Raw genomic sequence first — 23,450 nt, 5'->3', positions numbered from 1 at the left:
CTACCAATTACCTATTGAAAGAGACACTTAAACTCTGGGACTCGAAAATACAAAAGCAGATCCTGTCAAGTCTAGATAGTCCCCTCACACCACTTTTCTCCAACCCAGCATTCCCACCAGGTAACAGCCAAGGTCTTTTCATGGGTTGGGAGGCTCGAGAGGACCCCCGGGTTCGCAATGTCCTAGGTGGCCCCTCAGTGCCTTCCTTTCAAGAATTAAGATCTAGGTTTGGTGAACTGAATCTCTCCTGGTTAGAATTTCACCAACTTCGCTCTTTTCTTAACACTCAAGGAGATAGAAACACTTTTCTAACAGCCCTCACACCTTTTGAGAGTCTATTTTCAAGAGGGTCCCCTCCGACACACGTAGTATCCCTGATATATGGTCTGCTGATCCAAGAAACATACACCACGGATCCTGGTTTCAAATGGGCTTGGGAACAGGAAATTGGAGTCATGATCTCACAGAATGAGTGGCGGAAGGCATTCATCTTTACTGATAAAATGTCTATGGCCTGTGCTGCACAGGAAAAAAATTACAAAATTCTTACAAGATGGTATAGATATCCTACCCGCCTTCATGCTATATTCCCTTCAGTGTCTGAGGTGTGTTGGCGCTGTGGAACTGATAGGGGTACAATGACGCACATTCGGTGGAGCTGTGACTTGTTGAGACCTTTCTGGGACAAGGTATTCTCCACATATAACTTAATCAGCCGGGGAAATATTAACAATAATGCCCAAATTGCTCTCCCATCCATACTGCCGGGCTCAATAGGTTCACAGAAAAAGGGTTTTTAGCAGCAGCAAGAGCAGTTATCCCGAGCCATTGGCGTTCCACACCAATTCCTTCCATGACTGAGTGGCTTTAGGAAATGTCTCATCTGCACCATATGGAGGAATTATGTGCAGAACATAATAGAGAATCTGAAACATTTCTGTCGGTATGGCAATTGTGCATCGACTTTGAATCTTCTTCAGATTTCCGAGCGCTCTTTTCCTAGTTGCTCAATTGCCGCGGGGGTGAGACGGGTTATTAGAAGGTAGTAATCTAGATATTAAACATTCTTGGGGGATTCCCCCTCCCCGTTTCTCCCGCTTCCTTCAACCAACTATCTACCCTTTAGTTTACCCATCCTTTTTTTTTACTTATTTAGAAATATTATTTATTTTATATTTTATTATTCATTTTGCCTTCTTGCTTTTTCTCTTCCCATAATTCATCTCTCTTTTTGTCTCTTCTCTCTTTTGTATATGTCATTTTTGTTTTCATTGTTGCAGGAGGATAAGGCCTCGGGCTTCTACCCGAATACTACAGACCGCAAACATTTTATTCTCAAATTGCATGTTCGGGTATTATCATTATTGGGGTCACCCACTAGGCCCCTCCAAGAGTTTTATTTAGATGGATATTTTCAAGAAGAGGCCGATTTATTTATGTTATGTCTTTTGTTATACATGTTTTATAGGTCCTGCTAGACCTTTTTGAGTTGTATGTTTTCTAACCTATCCTATTGAAAATTTCAATAAAAACAGATTGAACTATAAAAGCATGACCTATCGGGTACCTGCCAGGCTTGGGGAAGCTATCTAAGTTTATCAGCAGAAGAGCCAGACTCGGAACCCTTGGGGTATTTTTTTTTTTAAAGTTCTTTATAAGAGGGCAAAAATTTCTTCCCAAAAGCCCTTCAGTTTCAGGCAGAACCAAAATATGGGAGATCAAATACTGATCTGTCCACATTCTCTCCAGCAAATACCACTTCACCTATTTGTACTGCTGGCCATAAGCTGGGGAGAATAGTTCCATCTCACCTACAATTTAAATTTGGACTCGAATAACTGCCCCTTCTGTGGATTGTACCGCTCCTTTAAATGCTTCCAACCACATTCTGATAGAAATTTTTTCTCCCAATTCTTTCCCCCAATTTAACATATGGGCTTTTTTCCTGACTATGGTTCCCTGTTAGCATATTGTAGAAGCAGTATGTCTCCCGATTTCCTCAGATTTGGCTGTGCAGTGACTTTAGTTATGATATCCAAAAGGAATAATAGCAATTGGGAAATTACTTAGGCTTAAATACATCAGGATCAGTTTCTTCCTATCTCTATCTGGAACCCAATAAGCCGTCTGTAACAATTCAAAGGACTTCATCCCATCTGCCGATATAAGATCATCTACTAATCGCCTCCAGTTTGATAAAGCTAAGTTTGGGATTAGGTAGCTTAGGGTTTCGATGGGTAATGTTGGTTTCTGTAGGCAATTCTAATTATTTAGCTTCTGTTTAAGGGACTTCCAGGCATCGACCGTGGCTCTCGTGGGTGGTGACAGTTCTCGGGGCACCAGCTTCAATCCCGGAATATTAGACAAGGCTGTTAGAAATGTCGCGTATAGTGGGGTAGTATATAGTATAGTTTCATGTCCCTTTTTTCAATAGTAATAATTTATTTAATATTCAGTGCATTCAAGATCTAACTGATCGCGATAATACTTTCTTCTCACACCCTCATAAGGTGTGCAGTACAATATATTGATTTTATGTTGGTGGATAGAAACCTTAGTAATGTCACTTCCACAGCCATAGGCACCATATCATGGTCAGATCACGCCTCTATAATGATATCAATTCAGGAACACATGAATCACTTTTCTATTAAAATCTGTCAAAACAACTATATGCTTTCTGCCTCCATCCTTTGGTGCGCCCATAAGGCCTTTATAAGAAGCCACTTTGTTAAAAAAAAAACGTGTCCTATGACAAAAACCTTAGAAATTCTTCAACCAGAATGAAAAACACAACTATGTTCACTACACGGACACAATAAACTAGCTTTTTCCGCAGAGAGAGCTGAATAGATAGTTACTGTAAACCACCAACTTCAGCAGCTCCAGATGTACGACCACGACCTGCCCTAAGAAAACCGAGAGTGACTATTACTGGCAAGGCAAGAAACCAGGAGCCCTACTAGCAAAACAGCTAAATCACAATCATCTAAGCTCCACATACCCTTTATCCGTGACTCCCAAAACAATAAGCTTTTTAACCCTCAGGAAATCATAGACACTTTGGCAACTTTTTACAAATCTTTATACAATTTAGCTTACAATATATTTACTGTAAATACTTCTCCTTGTTTATTGCTGAAAAATTGCAATATTTGTTAAAGAAAATAGAACATAAAAAGAAATAAAGGATCAAACTTTCTAGTAGTTCTCTACATTCCCACCTCTGTCCAAAGCAGATGTCCCATCCTAATAGGAACCCACCAAACCCACGTTCCTTGGCCACTCACTGTCCCTATCTACAACAGAAGCAAAACATTTAAGTAAGAATACAACTACCACCACTAACCACAGTACGTGGCTTGAGATGATCTGGGAAAAACAGGAGACCAAGATGCAGTTCTGATTCCAACAACCATCAGGTGAAGACTGAGAATAACCAGCACAGGACCACAGCTAAGACCGGAATAAGAGCCCTCCCTAATTGCTAACCAGGTTCAACAGGTAGCAGAACACTCTCATAGACATTTCCAACAGTGCTAGAGAAAGCTGGGAGGAAAATACAAAACAATACTAGCATAAACCAGACCTCCATGAACAAATGCTAACACTTCCCGACTGCAATCTAGCAATCGGAATAATCCCTGTATCGCTCACTTTTCTGAAGTAATCAGTGATAGAACATGTAATATTATTACACTCCAGGCCCCTCTTGTACTCTTTTAGTGAGTACACCATCACCATGTCCTCAGGCAGAAAGTACCATAGTATCACTGCTCTTACAATAAAGTACCCCATTCGATGTTGCGTGGAAACCTTCCCTCTAGACGAAGATGGCGCCCCCTAGTTACAGTCCTGGGTATAAATAGATGATCGGAGAGATCTCTGTATTGTCCCCTGATATATCTAGATATAGTTATTTGGTTGCCCCTTAGCTGACTTTTTTTTAAAAACTCACCCTAATTTTGCTAACCTTTCTGGGTGTTGTAGTCCGCCCATTCTACTTATTAGTTGTTTTTTTTTGCCCTTCTTTGAACCCGCTCAAGCTCTAATATGTCTTTCTTGAGTACCGGTGCCAAAAACTGTCCAATTACTTGTCTGATGACCAAGACTAGTAAACCAAGACATCTGGATGTAAATCCCGGATAATTGTCAGTACAGTTAAGGATAAAAAGAAATACACTTGTCAGATAATCGGGAAGAGAAACGCACTTAATTCTGAAAACAAGCGGTTTAATGAAGCCAAACTTCATGAACCTGATGACAGAATGAATTTAGGAAGCCTCCAATTTTGACGTGACTGATAACTGCTGCTGTCCGGTCAGTTTTGGTCGTCATGATGATTAATGACCTTTTCTGATCATGTAAAACCTTCCACACAACTTCTCCAACCGTCTGCTGACTTTTACAATATTTGTCTCACAGCTTTTGTATCAGGATGAAGATCTAACCAATATTACGACTACAGAGACAAATGTGAGGGGCGATCAGCGGTGTAAAGAGGGGATTCCTACAGGTAACCGCCCAGGTGAGTAGTAACCACTAAATACAGCAGAGAAGAATCATAGAATGGAAGAGTTGGAAGGGACCTCCAGGGTCATCGGGTCCAGCCCCCTGCTCAGTGCAGGATCACTAAATCACCCCAGACAGATATTTGTCCAGCCTTTGTTTGAACATTTCCATGGAAGGAGAACTCGCCACCTCCCGTGGTAACCTGTTCCACTCATTGATCACCACTGTCAGAAAGTTTTTTTCTAATATCTAATCTGTGTCTCCTCCCTTTCAGTTTCATCCCATTGCTTTTAGTCTTTCCTTGTGCAGATGAGAATAGGGCTGATCCCTCTGCACTGTGACAGCCCTTCAGATATTTGTAGACATCTATTAAGTCTCCTTTTGCCCTTTTGCTTTTGCAACCTGAACATTCCCAAATAATTACCAATCCCCATTTCACAATATTTGCAGACCGCTCACCATCCTGGTAACTCTCTTCTGAACTTGCTCCAGTTTGTCTGTCTTTTTTTAAATCGGGGTGCCCAGAACTGGACACAATATTCCAGATGAGGTCTGACTAAGGAAGAGTAGAGGGGATAATGACCTCATGTGATCTAGACTCTCTGTTTATCTTAATTAGAGATGAGCGAGCGTACTCGCTAAGGCAAACTACTCGAGCAAGTAGTGCCTTATGTGAGTACCTGCCCGCTCATCTCTAATCTTAATACATTCCAGAATTGGTTTTGCCTATTTTTTTGCTACTGCATCACATTGTTGACTCATGCTCAGTATGTTATCTATTAGTCACAGATTCTCCTCGGTCACCGGCTGCAGATAGTTATGTAGATTTATTCATTCAGCTGGAGTACAAACTAAATATGAATGACATGTGATACTGTTATAGGTGATAACACAGGATGGGCATTTACCGCCCAGACATGAAACACCCCTATGTGAGTGGGAACTACTATTCATTATATGATGTCTATACTGATGAGGGAGAAATGGTTTTCCAGCTCCGGTACTAAGGGTCCTTTTACACTGACCAACTCTTGATCTGATGTAACCAGCGCTGATCGGTAAGCAGGTCAGTCGCTGCTGGTTTACTTTATGTTTTACACATGCAAAGAATTACTGCTATGGGAACGAATGATCTTTAGCATGATGGCTGATGCACATAGGCCGGCTGGTCATCTCCTCGGTAATATGGAGGGATGTAAAGCTACCAGCGAGCATTTTATGCTTGCTGAAAAGAAGATATTGCAATAGAAAATGGGGAGGGAGGGGGGGTGGGGGGGGGGGGGGGGAATGACAAATGGTGCTTTTAATAAATCTACACAAATTCTAGTGGTCTGCTTATTCGCCACATATTGTACTTAATCATAGAGCTCCGTACATAAAAAAAAAAAAAAAAAAGTTACAGGACTTTGAATGCAGCTATAGAGAAAAAAATGTTTTCCAAAAAAAGGGGTTTTATTGCAAAAAAGTGTAAAAGCCTAAAAAAAAATAACAATTTTGATATCGTTGTAACCGTACCGACCCGCAGAAAAGAATTAGTGTGTCATTTATGCTGCATGATTAATGCTGTAAAAATCTATGGCAGAATTGATGCGTTTTCTCTCCCTGTTATCATAAAAAAATTAATAAAAGTTTTACGATATAGTCTATGTACCCAAAAGTGGCACCGATAAAAAACTGCAGCTCACCACGCAAAAAACAAGCCTTTATACGGCCGCGTCGACGGAAAAATAAAAAAGTTATGGCTTTTGAAAAATGGAGATGGAAAAGTACCAAAAATCGCTTGGTCCTCAATGCCAAAATAGGCCGTGTCCTTAAGGGGTAAAGGAGCCCCCCAGTGGTCAATGACAGGTTACTCTGCTCCCCACCTCCCACTAAAGATGCCAACACCACCGCCCACCCGTCCCCTGGGGCTCTCATTAATCCCATTATATGGGAGCCCAATATATCTCCTGGCGGCTCTGTGTAATGGTCAGGGCCCGGCTGGCAGGAATATATCACCGGCCCATGAGTAGCGCCCGACATAAGGATGTGTCACACGTAGTGGGTAAAGACCACAACCAATCTGCATCACATTTCAGTCTTTAGCACTGGTGTGTATTTTCATGCAGATCTGCTTCAGACTTCACCCCTTCAATTAAAAGCAGGAAATCTGCTGCGGATCTGTGCCATAACCCGCACCGTATAGTGTGGATTGTCATGCAGGTTTTGGTGTGGACCTGCAGCACAATCTGCCGTGTGTGAACACACTTTAACCCCTTGAGTGGCGGGTTTCCTACCACCCTGTCGTGCCCACCAGGGCAGGTTTTTTAAAATGGTCTAATCATTGAATTTCAACTAATTTTGTAGTTGCGTCTCAAGAGCCATAACTTTTTCATTTTTCCATCGACATGGCCATATAAGGGCTTGTTTTTTGCGGGACAAGTTGTGATTTTTTAAACAGGGGAGAGGAAAAAAAGAAATGGGGAAAAAAGAAAAAAAGGGGCCATGTCATTAAGGGGTTAAATAATGCATTAACTTCCTTCTGGTCATTACGACGCATGGATACCACATGTGTGATTGTATTTTTGATTTTTTACAAAGTAAAGGGAGACAAGTGTTTTTATTATTTTTTTTATAATTGTTTTTACTTTTTTTTACTTTTTTTTTTTTTTGTCCCTTTAGGGGACTTCCACAGGGACCCATCAGGACCCCCTGATCACATTCCAGGGGTCCGATGGTGACAGCCCTTTACATGCTGCAGTCACATAGACTGCAGCATGTAAAGGGTTAACACAGCAGAGATCGGGGGTTTTCTCTGATCTCTGCTGTAAGAGCTAGTACCTAGCTGTCCTCTGACAGCCAAGCACTAGCTCTCCCTGCCACAGAGACCATCGGCTTGCTTCTGACAAGCCGATGGTCTCTATGGCAACCTGTAAACAAAGCAGGAGATTGCCGGCATATCGGCAATATCTTCTGCTGGTTTTTCAAAGCCCTTGCTTTGTTCTCTGTGGGTCTGTGCAGGCAGAGCACAATGTCACAGCTTGTGGCATTGTGCTCTGCAGCTCCCATAGTGATACATAGCCCGGAAATCTTCCGGGCTATGTAGCTATGAGCAGTGGAGCTCGTCCCGGAAAATTTCCGGGCGTGCCACTCAAGGGGTTAAGGGTGGAAACACACAGTGCAGTTGGCCACACAAAATACTGGCATAATTACATGGCGACAGGCCGCAGTCGGTGGGTGGGGTCTGCTTGTGTGTGACCGGCCACAATGTGTCCTTGCATCCTTGTTTATCTATTTAACAGGAATCAGAACCAAGGCCCTAACATAATTACAGCACCAGAACCAAGCTTGGTGATATACATAGATGCAATACCAGAACCAAGCTTAGTACGTAAATACAGCAGCTGAGCCAAGCTGTGTACATGTATACAGAACCAGGAACTGTATTTCCCCTTTATGACCAGTTTCAGACGAGTGCATTAAGGGCACATTTTACAGATGTATCCCAGCCCGACTGCAGGTCTACAGCGCAGAGCTTGCCGCATGACCGGGAACTATGAAGTGTATAGGCTCCAGGGTCATACAAAGAAGCCATGGGGCCCCAGAGCAATACTCAGAATGCCTCCCTGCCCCGGCCTAGTCCTGGTCTGAGGTGACAGAATATAGAATTACTGTATGTACCAAGCTGTCTTATAGATGAGCAGTTCTGTATTTGCTGCACACCGTGTGTTACTGACATCCGGCTTCATGGGAGATTTTATATGAGTTCTTTATGGAAAACCAGAAACTAATGTTGGTGCAGAAATGGCCGAACTCCATCTGTATGGAATATACTATTCCTGTAGCTTGGGCTCGGAGATCTACCGGGGACAGGAGCCCGGGGCTTGTGGGGGACTCTGCTGCAAGTTACTCTTCATGACCCTTTTTCAGACCCCCAGGACCCCCATGTTATTGATGAAAACCAGAATTAGTTACTTGTAAGTCCCGATTCACAGCTGTAGTTTTTGGTGATGTTTTCTGCAGACAATCACTTGGTGGTTATGTGAGCTGCAAACCAAGCGCCTTCTATAAGTGAATGATCCTCACTCACTCTGTCAGGATTATTTTTAAGATCTATAATATGAAAAAGAAATTAACTTTATTCTTGGCAGATGACGGTACCGGGAGCTCAGAGGGACATCTGATATCTGCAGATTGTAAAGCAGAGGATTGTGGTATCATACATGCTACATATGAAGAACCTGCCATTATCCCAGATATCTCCTCAGCCCTTCACAGTAAAGACCCATCATCTGAGCCTCTCATACAGGTCCCATCTTCTGATCCATCACAGACTGCTAAATTTCACAGAAGGAGAAAACCTCAAAGAGCTGACAGAAAGGAGAAGCCATATTCATGTTCAGAGTGTGCGAAATGTTTTACAACCAAATCACATCTTGTTACACATCAGAGAATTCACACAGGGGAGAAGCCATTTCTATGTTCAGAATGTGGGAAATGTTTAACTCATAAAAGAGGCCTCAGAAAACATATGAGAATTCACACAGGAAAGAAGACATTTTCATGTTCAGAATGTGGAAAATGTTTTGCTTTTAAATTTCGCCTTGTCGCACATCAGAAAATTCACACAGGAGAGAAGCCATTTGTCTGTTCAGAATGTGGGAAATGTTTTACTAATAAAACGGGCCTTGTCGCACATCAGAGAATTCACACAGGAGAGAAGCCATTTGTATGTTCAGAATGTGGGAAATGTTTTACTAATAAATCTCGCCTTGTCGCACATCAGAGAATTCACACAGGCGAGAAGCCATTTGTCTGTTCAGAATGTGGGAAATGTTTTACTAATAAAACAGGCCTTGTTACACATATGAGAATTCACACAGGAGAGAAGCCGTTTGTATGTTCAGAATGTGGGAAATGTTTAACTCATAAAGCAGGCCTCATAAAACATATGAGAATTCACACAGGAGAGAAGCCGTTTGTATGTTCAGAATGTGGGAAATGTTTTACTTATAAAACAGGCCTTGTAAAACATATGAGGATTCACACAGGTGAGAAGCCATTTGTATGTGCAGAATGTGGGAAAGGTTTTACTAATAAATCTCGCCTTGTCGCACATCAGAGAATTCACACAGGTGAGAAGCCATTTGTATGTGCAGAATGTGGGAAATGTTTTACTCATAAAACAGGCCTTGTCGCACATCAGAGAAATCACACAGGAGAGAAGCCGTTTGTATGTTCAGAATGTGGGAAATGTTTTACACAGAAATCAGAGCTTGTTAAACATCAGAGAAGTCACACAGGAGAGAAGCCGTTTGTATGTTCAGAATGTGGGAAATGTTTTACACAGAAATCAGACCTCGTTAAACATCAGAGAATTCACACAGGAGAGAAGCCATTTGTATGTTCAGAATGTGGGAAATGTTTTACAGGGAAATCACATCTTGTTACACATATGAGAAATCACACAGGAGAGAAGCCGTTTGTATGTACAGATTGTGGGAAATGTTTTGCTTTTAAATTTCGCCTTGTAAAACATATGAGGATTCACACAGGAGAGAAGCCATATTCATGTACAGATTGTGGGAAATGTTTTGCTTTTAAATTTCGCCTTGTAAAACATATGAGGATTCACACAGGAGAGAAGCCATATTCATGTACAGATTGTGGGAAATGTTTTACACAGAAATCAGACCTTGTTAAACATCAGGACACTCACATAGGAGAGAAGTCATTTTCATGTTCAGAATGTGGGAAATGTTTTACTCGCAAATCAAATTTACTGCAACATCAAAAAGTTCACACAGAAGAGAAGCTATTTTTTAAACCTGTTTTTTCTAACCATGATGAATAAGAAATGTATGTAATTACCAATAAACATCCGTTATCCGGAATATAATCCAGATAGCTCACCTTTATATCAGCCGTGTATCACACTGATACATATAACTGCGTCTCTAAACTTGCTTCTAACTGTTTATAAAAGTTTACTTGTATAACTTACATGTTTGTATTTGGGCCGATCTTTCTTCTTCCTTTAGATGATGTTTCCTCAGAACTGATAGAGATGAGGGAGAGCTGGTACCCATTATGTGTATAAGTAGTGAGGGGAGAATCACTGCGGATCCCGGACTTTGTGGAGTTTGTTAGGATATTTTTTGGTTTTGAGAATGACCCTTTCATAAATGATAATGGTAACAAGCGTATTCCAGCACTGAGCCCAGCAAGGGCGTCACCCCTCCATCTCATCACTATAGGGTCATATACTAGGAAGAGTCGTACACAGTAATATACGGCTGTGATCACATGGGAAAGGTTCTACAACTTCAGTGTAACATATCAGACTTTACTTATACAGGACTATACAACTTGGGGCGCACAGCCCGATAAAACAAACCCCCTACATGTTTCACACTCAGATGAGCTCTGAACACACCAGATTTCAGGAGAGCCAAGAGTTTTATACATAAGTGACAACTTGGGAAATCTGGTGCGACATAATAGCCCATATCAGGGTGCAAACATTTACAGATCAGGTAGATACTGCCAACAGGAATACATAAGATCTTACTTAGACTTCAAGCCTAACAGAACCCGGGCGCACATCTCCGTAATCCAGTAAGACTCACGTAGGAAAGGTTTTCTGTGCCATCACCTCACTGAGAGGGAGGATTAACCCTTAGAAGACATATTGAATGGTTTTGGATGAAATGTTGTGATGTCATTCAGGCAATATGGGTTCTTTGTACATTATAGCCATTTCCTTCCCGGGGAGGGGATTGGTACAGGAAACTATTGGTACATGAGTTCCCTGGATTATGGAGTTGTGTGCCCGGGTTCCGTTAGCCGTGAATTCTAAGTCTGATCTTCTGTATTTGTTCTGACAATATCTGCCCGATCTCAGATTTATATTTTCACTTTCTGTGGTGATTGAATGTAAATGTTCGCTCCCTGATATGGACTATTGTGCCGGACCGGATCTTCCAAGTTACCACTTATGTATAAGCCTCTTGGATCACCTGACAAGCTCCGATTAACAACTTACCTGAGTTGGAAGGGTGTAGGTGGGGAGTTTAATGGGTTCAGCACAAAGGGCTATACCTAATTCACTAATCTCAGTCCTTGCCACACACTCCCCTAGATGCTGAGGCACCTCAATAGTCAGGGAGCGGCTAGCAGTCCATCAGGATTCCATTAGGTGATTATAAGGAGCTGATGAGCACCAGCGGCAGCCGCAGGCCTGGCAAAGCCCTCCAAGTCAGCTAGAAGCAGGGCGTAATAGATTGCATATCTGTTATAGAGCTCAAATAGAGATATCAATCCCACCTTGGCCGGCTTCTGCTCCCTGTTCCTCTCTGCAGGCGTATCTTGCAAGACTTAATTAGCCACCGTTTTCTTTGGCTTTCTTGTACAAATGTAATTAAGAACAAATGTGAGTTTAACCCCTCGTTAGTGTGCAACATTGACTGCCTTTCACTCGTTGGTCCCCGTTAGCTCCGACGTTCATGGCATCACATGGTACTATTAGATATCAAGTAAATTCATATACATACACAAATGAATTAATTATACATAATTTAATAAAATTGTTAGAATAACATTGATTTCGTTTGGAAATTAATTGATTACATTTCTGAGTAACTTGTTGGCATAATCTGTTTCTGGATTTTATTCTTCTAATAGCAGTTGGTAAAATCCTGCCGCTGCTTGTGTTGTAACCGGTCTTATAGATTTCAATTACCTATATATGAGAATCTAATGTAAATATCATTGGGTATCCATTCTATTTCCAATGGATTAAACACCTGTTTATGTACTATTATTATGGGCCATTGTAGGTGACGATCTTCATATTACCGCTATTCATTCTGCATCATCTATTGGCTTTACATGCAGATAGATTAGAGTTCTGTTATTTTACAATAAGAATCACATATTGATATTTGATATAAATACATGAATACACATTATCAGATAATTCAGCTGCCTTCATTAGCTGGAGGTTCTGCCCTATCCCAAATGATGACTGTCATCAATGAATCTAGCATACCACACCATGCGGCTATGTGATGCCCTGAACGTCGGAGCTAACGGGAAGCAACGAGTGAAAGGCAGTCAATGTTGCACACTAACGAGGGGTTAAATTCACAAATGTTTTGAATGAATTAAAGGTTTAGTTTTTAAGGGAGTCTGTTAGCTTATTATGTAGAGGTGAACAAGGTTTTATAAAAACTGAAACGCGTTCTCCATATTTGTGAAATGCACATTTTATTAATAAAGCAGGAAATCTGAAATGCAAGCAGCATCCCGACTGTGAATTACATTTATACATCTCACTTATACCCTGACAGGTTAGAATATTTTGTCTGTTACCAGGACTGTGACTGTAACAAGGGAGCGCCCTCTAAATCTAGAGAAAAGAAGGTTTCTAAGCAACATAGAATGGGTTCTTTACTGTAAGAGCAGTGAGACGATGGAACTCTCTGCCTGATGATGTGATGCTGCTCACTAGAAGAGTACAAGAGGGGCCTGGATACCATTCTTGAGTGCAACAAGATTACCGGTTATAGTCACTAGTTTGCTTCAGAGGGGTCGTCATCCCGGGATCGCTGATCTAGCTGCCAGACTCAGAGTCTGAATTTTTTTTTTCCATTTAAAATAAGGAAAAATGGCTTTTACCTCATTGGGTATATTTGCCTTCCTGTAGATCAATATTGGGGTAATAGGCTGAACTCCGTGGATTTACTATGTTTCTATGTTTTGTTACTATTTATTGTATCGCTGCAATCAGAATCTGCGATAAAGGATAACATTCTATATAAATTGCACCAGCATGACAAAGTAATAATGCACCAAGTGTGGAAATTCAGTTTTTTTTTCACAAAAACCTCTCTGTAAAACGTGAAAGAAAGTAAAAAATCAAAAACCATAAATTCAATGTTTTCCCCACAAGCATAAAGAATGACGGCTCACCCGGCCTCACTTGTTCCGCTGTCAGGAAACTTCATCGGCTCCATTTATTCCTAGGATGATGGGAATTTGATTGTGGAAATCCTCGTCTTTTGTGCAATTGCATCTTAAGCGATAGGATTGCACAGAGGGGATGGGAATTTTTCATTTTTGGATATGGACCCTTTTGTAGTGTAACAGGCGGTTACTGTCCGCTTAAAAAAATGTTTTGGTAATAATTCTCCCTTCTTCGTGACTCACACTAAATAGTCAATAGATCAGAGTCTTGGCCGGTAAATGTAGGATTCCAGTCATTAGTATTAAGGTACAGAGTAAAATGTAAGAAGACCTGTGAATGTAGCGTCTATATAAATTCCTATGTGACCAATGGTGCTGGGATGATATGTGTTTCCTTACAAACTCTCCCACATAGAGAAGTCCATACATAGAGAGGCAGCATCCACGGCAGCAAGATGAATAAAAAGGAACTATATTCCATTATGGTTCCAGTAACAAAAACAACATGGACTGCAAAACCAGGTAGTAACGGCGACGTTTATATCCAGATAGGGTCTTTCTCAAGCTCAAACTATCCACACTCAAAGTTTATATGCATGTAATAATTAAAAACTAATTACCACCAGCTGATTGATCGTCATTAGAGATGAGTGAGCACCAAAATGCTCGGGTGCTCGTTGCTCGAGTTGAGCTTTCTGCGATGCTCGAGAGTTCGTTTCGAGTAACAAACCCCATTGAAGTCAATGGGCGACTCGAGCATTTTTATATATGACCCATGCTCCGCTAAGGTTTTCATTTGTGCAAATCTTCAAAACCTACGAAACTGATGGAAACGACACAGATACAGATAGGGCAGGCAAGGGGCAACATGCAGGGCTGCATATCAGGCTCCCAGGTCCCACTATTAAGCCACAATAGCGGCAAGAGTGGGCCCCCCCCCTAACAATTTTTACTTTGGACAAACCCTCATTAGCAAGGCACGCCTTAGCTAAGCACCACACTACCTGCAACCAAGGACAATCACTGCCTGCGGGACACACCGCTGCCTCTTCTCCTGGGTTACATGCTGCTTCCCCCCCCCCCCCCCCGCACAACCCTGTGTCTATTTATAAGTGCGTCTGCCATGAGGAGGAACCGGAGGCACACTCTGCAGAGGGTTGGCAGGGCCAGGCAGCGACCCTCTTTGAAAGTGTGGGCGATAGCCCACAATGCTGTTGAGAATTGATAATATATTGACATTCCATCTTCATTCCAATCCTTTGCCACCTCCGTCAGGTGGTCATAAACCCCGTGGGCATAAAGTGGAGTCCGCTCCAGCCCAGCACTTCTACACATCTCCACAATGCAGCAATACTCGGTGTGGGAAGTATGTGAGCGGGCCCTGGGTCAGCCTCTATCTCAGCAAACACCTTGTGTGGCCCAAGGTGCTGCGAGTGACATAGCAATGTGGACTCCATGTGTCCACACACTACTCATTCTGTTTGGGTGCCGGATACCTCATCGACAACGCAAGGGGTAAACCATCTGCACTCTGCACCCTACCCAAGTCTGTCAGTGTTTTGGGGATAGACAGGTACAACTCGGGGGGGGGGCTAACCTGTGGAACGGACAGTGGCACGGCTCCGGAGATCCTGAGCAAGAGGGGATATTATGGACCTTCCCCGACACCTTTAGGACTATCAGCGACACCTGCGAGCTACAGCTGATATCCCTGCAGGCTGGGATAACCCTGGGAAAGACTCGACACCGGACCGATCTGCACCCGAACATCGGGACCGTGCACCGGAGACAAGCTGCGGCCATTCTGGGTGCCGAGAAGGAGCGCGTCGTTCATAGGAGTGCAGTGCCCAGAGGAAACCTACTAGAGACAAAGCAGGGCAACGATTCCATTCCCCGAGGTGAGCGAGGGTAAGGGAGAGCGGGACAGGCTGTACTTACCAACTCAGCGGGCACCCGATTCCACCGGAGCAGCTAAGGGAGACGTCCGGACGGGTGAGCGGGGAAGTGGAGGAGGGAGACGGCCCAAAGCAGGGCAACCAACAAGAAGAGTGAGGTGCCCTATCAGATTCGAGGCAGCTTCTTTCTGGGACGAAAAGCTAAAGATGATAACACAAGCAGCCCCTGCCTCCTCGCCATCTTCTCCCCCCACTCCCCCCCTTTCTTCACCACAGGGGCAAGTTTTTTCCCGCCAGAAGCCTCACCACCATCTTACCTTCCCTGAGAGGAGATAGAGGCTGAACAAATAAAGGGGAGCCCACTAATCTCTGAACACTCAGCATACAAGAGACCCGCTCTAATTTTTACGGAACCTACAGTGCAAACCTTAAGTTCCAAACTATAACAATTTTTTACACTATAGACTCTCATAAAGAAAGTCAACTCTTAATTTTTTCACTGCCCCCAGGCAGAGCCTGACCACGGAGTGTAATGGCTGCTTGATTGCAGAACCCCATTGCAACAGCACACTCCGGGGCCCTTTCCAGCAGCAATCATTTAAAGAAAATGGTCAGAACAGGCAGAGAAAAAGGGGGAGACCTCCAGGGCACCCCTCGCCCAGCCAGAGGACAATCAGACCTTCAACGATTTCTGAAAGACCGGACCGCTCGCTCCCCTCATGCAGTAAGCAAGATGGCGCCATCCCAGCAGACCGCCGCTGCAACCGTGGCTGACAGGGAGATGGAAGATTCATCAGATGAGGAGGATGGCGAAAGAGTCTAAAAGGGCTTTATGAAGGAACTATTCTCCTCAGCTCTTCGCCCTGTTATGGCTGATTTTAATGAAATAAAGGAGGAAGTCAGAAGCATGGGAAGGAGGATAGATGATTTAGAGAACTCCACTTCCTGTATTACAACACACTCTCTAGAAATGGTGCAAGCTCTGAAAGACCACCATGACCAGCTAAATAGAGTTCTGTTACTACAAGAGGACTTAGAAAACCGTAACAAACGTAACAATGTGCGTTTAAAAGGACTCCCTGAATCCTGGGCCACAGAAGCCCTTGAAAAAGTTGCTATGGAAATCTTCACTTCACTAGTAGGGCCTGACAAAGCGACTCCTATGGTCATTGAAAGAATTCACCGAGCAATGAGACCAGTCCCAGCCAACACTGATCCACCCAGGGATATAATTTGCAAATTATTATCTTTCCCAGATGCGCTGGCGGTTCCGAGGGCAGCGAGAAACTCACAAGATCTACAGTATGGAGGTACTATGATCCAAATCTACCAGGACCTGGCCCCCTCCACATTGACGAAAAGAAGGGCATTGAGACCGCTACTAGACGTCCTAAAATAAAAAAAATATAAAATATGCGTGGCTGTTCCCCTTCGGCCTGGGCTTCAACTACAAAAGCAAGTGCTTTAACATACGCTCCCCAGAAGACCTACAGAACTGCTGGCCACACCTGGGAGTCGATCCAATTTACTTACCCTGCTGGTTACCCTTACCAGAGCTACAAAATTGCACACAACTGCCCATGCCAGAGATGTGGCAACTGGTCAGAAACCAGAAATCTCCAAAGAGCAAAAAGAAGAACAGAGAGGAAACTACACCAAATGACACTTGATACTCTGGACGCTGATCCTATCACTTAATATCTCTGACCGACTAGGCGTTCTACCCAGTTGGCAACCAAAATGGTTACTTGTTTCATAGGACAGTTCACAAGAAGACATTCTAAATAGTTAATCTACTGTGCTCTTCTAAGGTCATGCACACTCACCGCAATTATCTTAAATGATTATAGTTACCTTGCTCGTCCCGAGCAGGAAGAAGTTACTGGGCCCCGGTGGTGCCTGTACCGATCAGGCTAAAAGCCCAGTTAAGATATAAACTCAGCTCATAACGCTGCATATCTCTTTCCCCCCCCCCCTCCATATTTGTGTATACTTACTCTCGTGGAGGAAAAATACCTATAGAGAGTAACACAAAGTTACTTCTACAAGTTATTCCTTCCCCTCTTGTCTTTCAGTCACTGTCTTCTATCCTTCCATTTTGCCCCTTCCCCACCCCCTTCCCGCTCCTCACCCTCTCATTCCCTCTTATTACTCCGGAGAGAGACCCTCCAGACTACCCCTCTGATAAAGTCGTTTATTGTGTATTCACATTCTAACCTTTATTTTCAGCACTCCAAGCCAAGAACAGAGCTCTTCTCTACATTAGCCCCCTCCTAGGCTGAAAATGCATACCACCCGCATTTCTACGTTCAATGTTCGGGGCCTGAATTCACCTCTCAAAAGGCATAACCTCTCGGCACTACTAAAAAGGTATGATACAAAGGTCCTCTTTCTCCAAGAAACCCATTTCAAGGGTAACAAACATATGACACTCCCCGGGAGGCTTTTCCCGCAAGAGTACCATAACCCACATCCCACATCGGCTTCAAAAGGGGTTTCCATCCTTTTTCGCAGGTCCATCATCTTCAAATACGAAGCCCAATATGCAGATGGGGAGGGGAGGGTCATCTTTCTGAAAGGCACAATAAACAATGTGAAGATAACCTTTGCAAACCTATATGCACCCAATTCTGACCAAGTGCCCTGGTTAATGAATCAACTAGAGATCCTAAAATAATTTGCTGTGGGCCAGATAGTCGTTGGAGGGGATTGGAATCTAACCCTGAACCCCCTACTGGACACCTCAACAGGTCGCTTCCAGGTCTCGCGGGGGAAACGTAGGACTATAAATCGAGCGCTCCAGAACCTGGAAGTTACTGAAGCTTGGAGGTGCTTGCACCCATCCACCAAGGACTTTACATACTATATCGATGCAATGACCATATCAGACCATGCCCCCCTACATCCAGATATCAAGTTCGGTAAAACGGAACCAAAAGAATGGAGATGGAGGCTAAATGAATCTGTACTAGATTCAGTAGACGAAAGGACACGACTGTCCAAACTAATAGAGGAATACTTTCAATTAAACTCAAAAGACGACATAGAAATACCCATTATATGGCAAGCCCACAAGGCTTTCTTAAGAGGCCTCTTGATAGCACTAGGGACAAGGATGAAGAAACAGCAACAAAAACAACCAAATAGTAAAACTAGAACAAAAAATTAAAAAACTCCCAATCCAAAAATAATTTAGAGGAATTGACAGCTTTAAGACGCGATCTCAAAAATTGCTTGGAGTCTAGACTTAACAAAAAGCGTTTATTCTTTAAACTTACAGTCTATGCACACGGCAACAAAGGTAGTAAGTTTATGACTGCCCTCATTAAAAAAGCGCGCGCAAGAAACCATATCTCAACAATAAAAACAAAAACAGGTGAAGTTGTATCATCGACGGCAGAAATAGCTACTGAATTTCAGAAATTCTACACAGAACTGTATGACTTAAGTGGCTTAGAGGGAAACCCCACTCCACAAAAAACAAAAGTTGAACTAGATAACTTCTTGAACGCTCACAATCTCCCTAAATTAAACGCAACGGAAGCTAGTAATTTGATGGCTCCGGCAACGGACACAGAAATAGAAAGTATACTTGAATCTTGCCCGTCAGGGAAAAGTCCCGGCCCGGACGGCCTATTGGTCGCCTACTACAAATCTTTCAAAGAGATACTAATCCCTCGCCTTAAAGACTTATGTAATGCCCTTTTACAAGGAAAATCCCTACCTAAACAAGTATTAAAATCGCACATTACGCTGCTACATAAGGAGGGGAAAAACCCTGAGCTATGTGGCAGCTACAGGCCAATTTCGTTGCTGAACTTAGACGTCAAGATCTCGGCCAAGCTCCAGGCAAAAAAACTTGAAGATCTCATCCCTGCATTAATTAATAATGAACAAACGGGATTCGTCAAAGGAAGGGAGGGCAGGGACAACTGTCTCCGTTTACTACATATAGCTAGATATGCCCAGTCGCGGAATATCCCTTTAGCTTTTTTGGGAACAGACGCCGAAAAGGCATTTGATAGGGTGAGCTGGACTTACCTGGAAGCAGCTCTCAGGCGATTTAATTTGCCCCCCCCCCCCCTTCATTGCATCAATTTTTTCATTATACTCTAAACAGTATGCAAGACTAAAAATTAATGAAATACTTTCCCCTCCATTCGATATACGCATTGGAGCTCGCCAGGGATGCCCACTTTCCCCCTCCCTCTTCATTCTCGCACTAGAACGCTTCCTCCAGAAAGTGAGGCAGGACCCAGAAATAAAAGGCCTTACAACAGGCCCCCCACTCTATATCCACTGCGGCGTTCGCCGATGACATCATGTTTGTTGTCACGGACCCCGAAAGGGGGATCCCTAGACTTACTCTACTTTTACAAGAATTTGGCACCTTATTAAATTTTAAAGTAAATTTCTCCAAATCCACAATATTAAACATCTCTATACCAGAATCAAAGTATCGCCTCTTCAAGTCCAGCTCACCCTTCACCTGGTCTAACTCCCATTTAAGTATCTCGGGATCAACCTCACCAAAAAAGCAGAAGACATTTATAAATATAATTTTCATCCTCTGATAGCCAAAGTGAAAGTAATGCTTCACTCCTATGACCTGCCTACCATTTCTTGGTTTGGCAGGAAAAATATTCTAAAATCTTATGTCCTCCCAACAATATTATATAAACTTCGCATGCTCCCAATTTCACTTCCAAGATTCTTTTTCAAAGCCCTTAAGAGAGCCTTCACAGACTATGTATGGCGACACAAAAGGCCATGCCTGGCTTATGGCTTAATGATAAAAAAAGACACAAAAGCGGAATGGACTTACCATGTATAGAAGACTTCCACAAAGTAGTACAACTAAGCTACTGGATGGAGCTCACCCAGCCCATAAGGGACCCGACCCTATCTTTACTGGTGGAGGGTGTGTGTGGGGAGTCCTTGGTGGAGGATTTGTGGTTCCCCCCTAGGTTCAGGTTCGAGAGGAGCAAATTTGAACCCCTTCTCCGAGGCCCCTGTGAGGCCTGGGGCGAGCTTGGGAGCTCCCTGGCCCCGAATCCATCCCCAGCAATGCCTCTTCGTGCATTATGCAAGCTAGTAGACACCCCTCCTGATCTGACAACTGCTAGTATATGGAAAAAATTCAAAAAGTTCTCAGTAGGAGATCTCCAGGCTCTGGCACATAAACCCCCTCCAGAAGTACTTTTGACCCTCCTCCCTCAGCATACTTTCTCAGTCCTACAAAAAGCTCACATTATTTAAACTATTGAGAAGTTCCAGAAAACGTTCAAGTCCACTAGACCTAAGACACCATTCGAGAGAGCCTTAGGCGAGAAGGCTCTGGGACAAAGGAAACTAGCAAACATAAAAAAACGATTCATCTCTCAACCATCCCTACAAAAACAGCCTTTGTAATCTCGTGGGAAAGTGAATTAAACATCTCGCTTTCTCCTGAAGAAACCAAAACTATTATGAAAACAGCTTTTGGCCTCTCACCGTGCGTCTTACTACAAGAGAGCCATTATAAACTCTTGGTAAGATGGTATAAAACCCCACAATGGCTACACGCATATAAACTAGCCCCCCACAATAAGTGCTGGAGATGAGACTTCTCTGTAGGCTCCTACTTGCACATCTGCTGGGAACGCCCAATTGTTGCACCTTTCTGGAAAGAGGTGGAGAAAACCCTACAAAAACTTTCCCCGAATCTAGAGCTATCGGTCGATACGGTTTTACTCTGGAGGCCATAAACAAACTTTCACCCGTTGAAATGCAAATTGATTGCGCTCTTAATAGATGCAGCAAAAACCTTGATCCCTAGGCTCTGGCTCCAGAAGATTCCTCCTACATTGGCCCAATGGAAAGAAAAAGTAGACATGATCTGTAACCTGGAGGAACTTTCGAGTTGGTCTAGGGGAGATCATGATGGATTTGTGAAAATGTGGACCCCCTGGAAATACCTCGGCTGATATAAACAAAAAGAGAAAAAGACCTAGTACCACTACTCTACCACACCAGTCCATACCTTGATAAAAACCACCTAAGAGAGACCATGAGGGCCTTAACTCAGAGTCTGATAGAGAGGCCCCGAACAGATCAGAACGATTGAGACAAAGGAGGACAGAAGAATGGTGGGAAATTGAGATAATACCCCCTCCCCTCACCTGCCCCCCTATAACTTCCCCCCTCACCCCTTCCCCTTGTCTTGTTTATCCCTCCACCCCCCCCCCCCCACAGTTGTTTAAGAAGGGTTATATAGGCACACCAGGTTCGCCACATACAAACTATTCTGATGCTCAATGAAACACGGCCAACAATATTAGTTTATATTAAGAAAAGACTCACATCTGACGCCATACTAACCCCATAGAATATGGCAATCTGTAACTGTATATCACATGTTATGCTTGAAAAATGAATAAAAAACTCTGATTTAAAAAAAAAAAGACAGGTACAACTTCGCTATGGCAAGTCTGTGTGCACCCACAGCATGGGTGGCTAGCAGGAACACACAGACGGTACATAAAGAAATCCCATTGCAGTGCCCCGGATAGCTGAGGTTACGTGAGAGAAAAAAACATGTTGGCCGCGGCCCACACGCCATGCCCTAGACATTCTGGGTTTTTTAAAAGTGCCAGCCAGGTAAAATTCCGCTATGGCAAGTCTGTGTGCACCCATACCATGGGTGGCTAGCAGGAACACACAGACGGTACATAAAGAAATCCCATTGCAGTGCCCCGGATAGCTGATGTGACGTGAGAGGAAATACATGTTGGCCGCGGCCCACACGCCATGCCCTAGACATTCTGGGTTTTTTCAAAAGTGCCAGGCAGGTAAAACTCCGCTATGGCAAGTCTGTGCGCACCCACAGCATGGGTGGCTAGCAGGATCACACAGACGGTACATAAAGAAATCCCATTGCAGTGCCCCGGATAGCTGAGGTTACGTGAGAGTAAATACATGTTGGCCGCGGCCCACACACCATGCCCTAGTCAGTCTGGGGTTTTTTGGGGGCCAGATAGGTAGAACACCGCGATGGGAAGACTTAGTGCACCCATAGTATACACAGACCCCTGTAATATTCCTGTAGCAAAGGTATAGGCTGACCCTAGTAACATTTATGTTGCAGAAGTCTAGGGAGACCCCATTAACATTTCTGTAGTAAAGTATAGACAGACCCCAGTAACATTTCATTAGCAGAAGTATAGGCAGACCCCAGTAACATTTATGTAGCTGCAGTATTGCCAGACCCCTGTAACATTTCAGTAGCAGCAGTACAGGCAGACCCCCTGTAACATTTACGTGGCAGAAGTATAGGCAGACCCCAGTAACATTCTTGTAGCAGAAGTACAGGCAGACCCCTGTAACAGTTATGTAGCAGCAGTATTGGCAGACCCCTGTAACACTTCTGTAGCAGCAGTATAAGCAAATCCCTGTGACATTTATGTAGCAGAAGCATAGGCAGACCCCTGTAACATGTCTGTAGTAGAAGTATAGGCAGACCCCAGTAACATTTCTGTTGCAGCAGTATAAGCAGACCCCTGAAACATTTTTGTAGCAGCAGTATAAGCAGACCCCTGTAACATTTAAGTAGCAGAAGCATAGGCAGACCCCTGTAACATTAACGTGGCAGCAGTATTAGCAGACCTCAGTAACATCCTTGTGGCAGCAGTATAAGCAAACCCCATTAATATAACGGGGCAGCAGTATAGGCAGACCCCAGTAACATCCTTGTGGCAGCAGTATAGGAAGACCCCTGTAAGATTTACGTTGCAGAAGTATAGGCAGAGCCCTGTAACATGTAAGTGGGAGCAGTATAGGCAGACCCCTGTAACTTTCTTGTACCAGAAGTATAGGCAGGCAGGCAGACCCCAGTAAAATTTCTGTAGTAATAGTATAGGCCAACCTCTGAAACATTGGGATACCATGAGCGTAGGCGAAGGCCGGAAAAATTAGTTGGATAAGAGTGTAGGCGTGGACCCCAAAATTAGTGTACCAAGAGTACAAGTGTACCTCTGAAAAATTTATCAACCGAGGGGTCAGGTGAAACCCATAAACATTTTTTTAAAGATACATCTCACTGTGGCTTAATTTGTAACA

General features: G+C 43.4%; 1 protein-coding gene across 2 annotated transcripts in view; it reads left to right on the top strand.

Annotated features, from left to right (window-relative positions):
- Positions 1-23,450, top strand: part of LOC136627325 (oocyte zinc finger protein XlCOF7.1-like) — a 722,169-nt gene that overhangs the window by 222,170 nt on the left and 476,549 nt on the right. For both annotated transcript variants that reach the window (XM_066602331.1, XM_066602335.1), the window contains 2 exons: positions 4,426-4,528; positions 8,643-10,369. In XM_066602331.1, the coding sequence (XP_066458428.1) occupies positions 4,426-4,528; positions 8,643-10,345 (1,806 nt within the window). In that variant the 3' untranslated portion in view covers positions 10,346-10,369. Of the gene's footprint in view, positions 1-4,425; positions 4,529-8,642 lie in introns of those variants that run through there.

Source organism: Eleutherodactylus coqui, chromosome 5 (assembly GCF_035609145.1).
Source record: "Eleutherodactylus coqui strain aEleCoq1 chromosome 5, aEleCoq1.hap1, whole genome shotgun sequence".
Classification (NCBI taxonomy): domain Eukaryota; kingdom Metazoa; phylum Chordata; class Amphibia; order Anura; family Eleutherodactylidae; genus Eleutherodactylus; species Eleutherodactylus coqui.
Note: the sequence above shows the minus strand (reverse complement) of the source record. Positions and strands in the feature narration are given on the sequence as shown.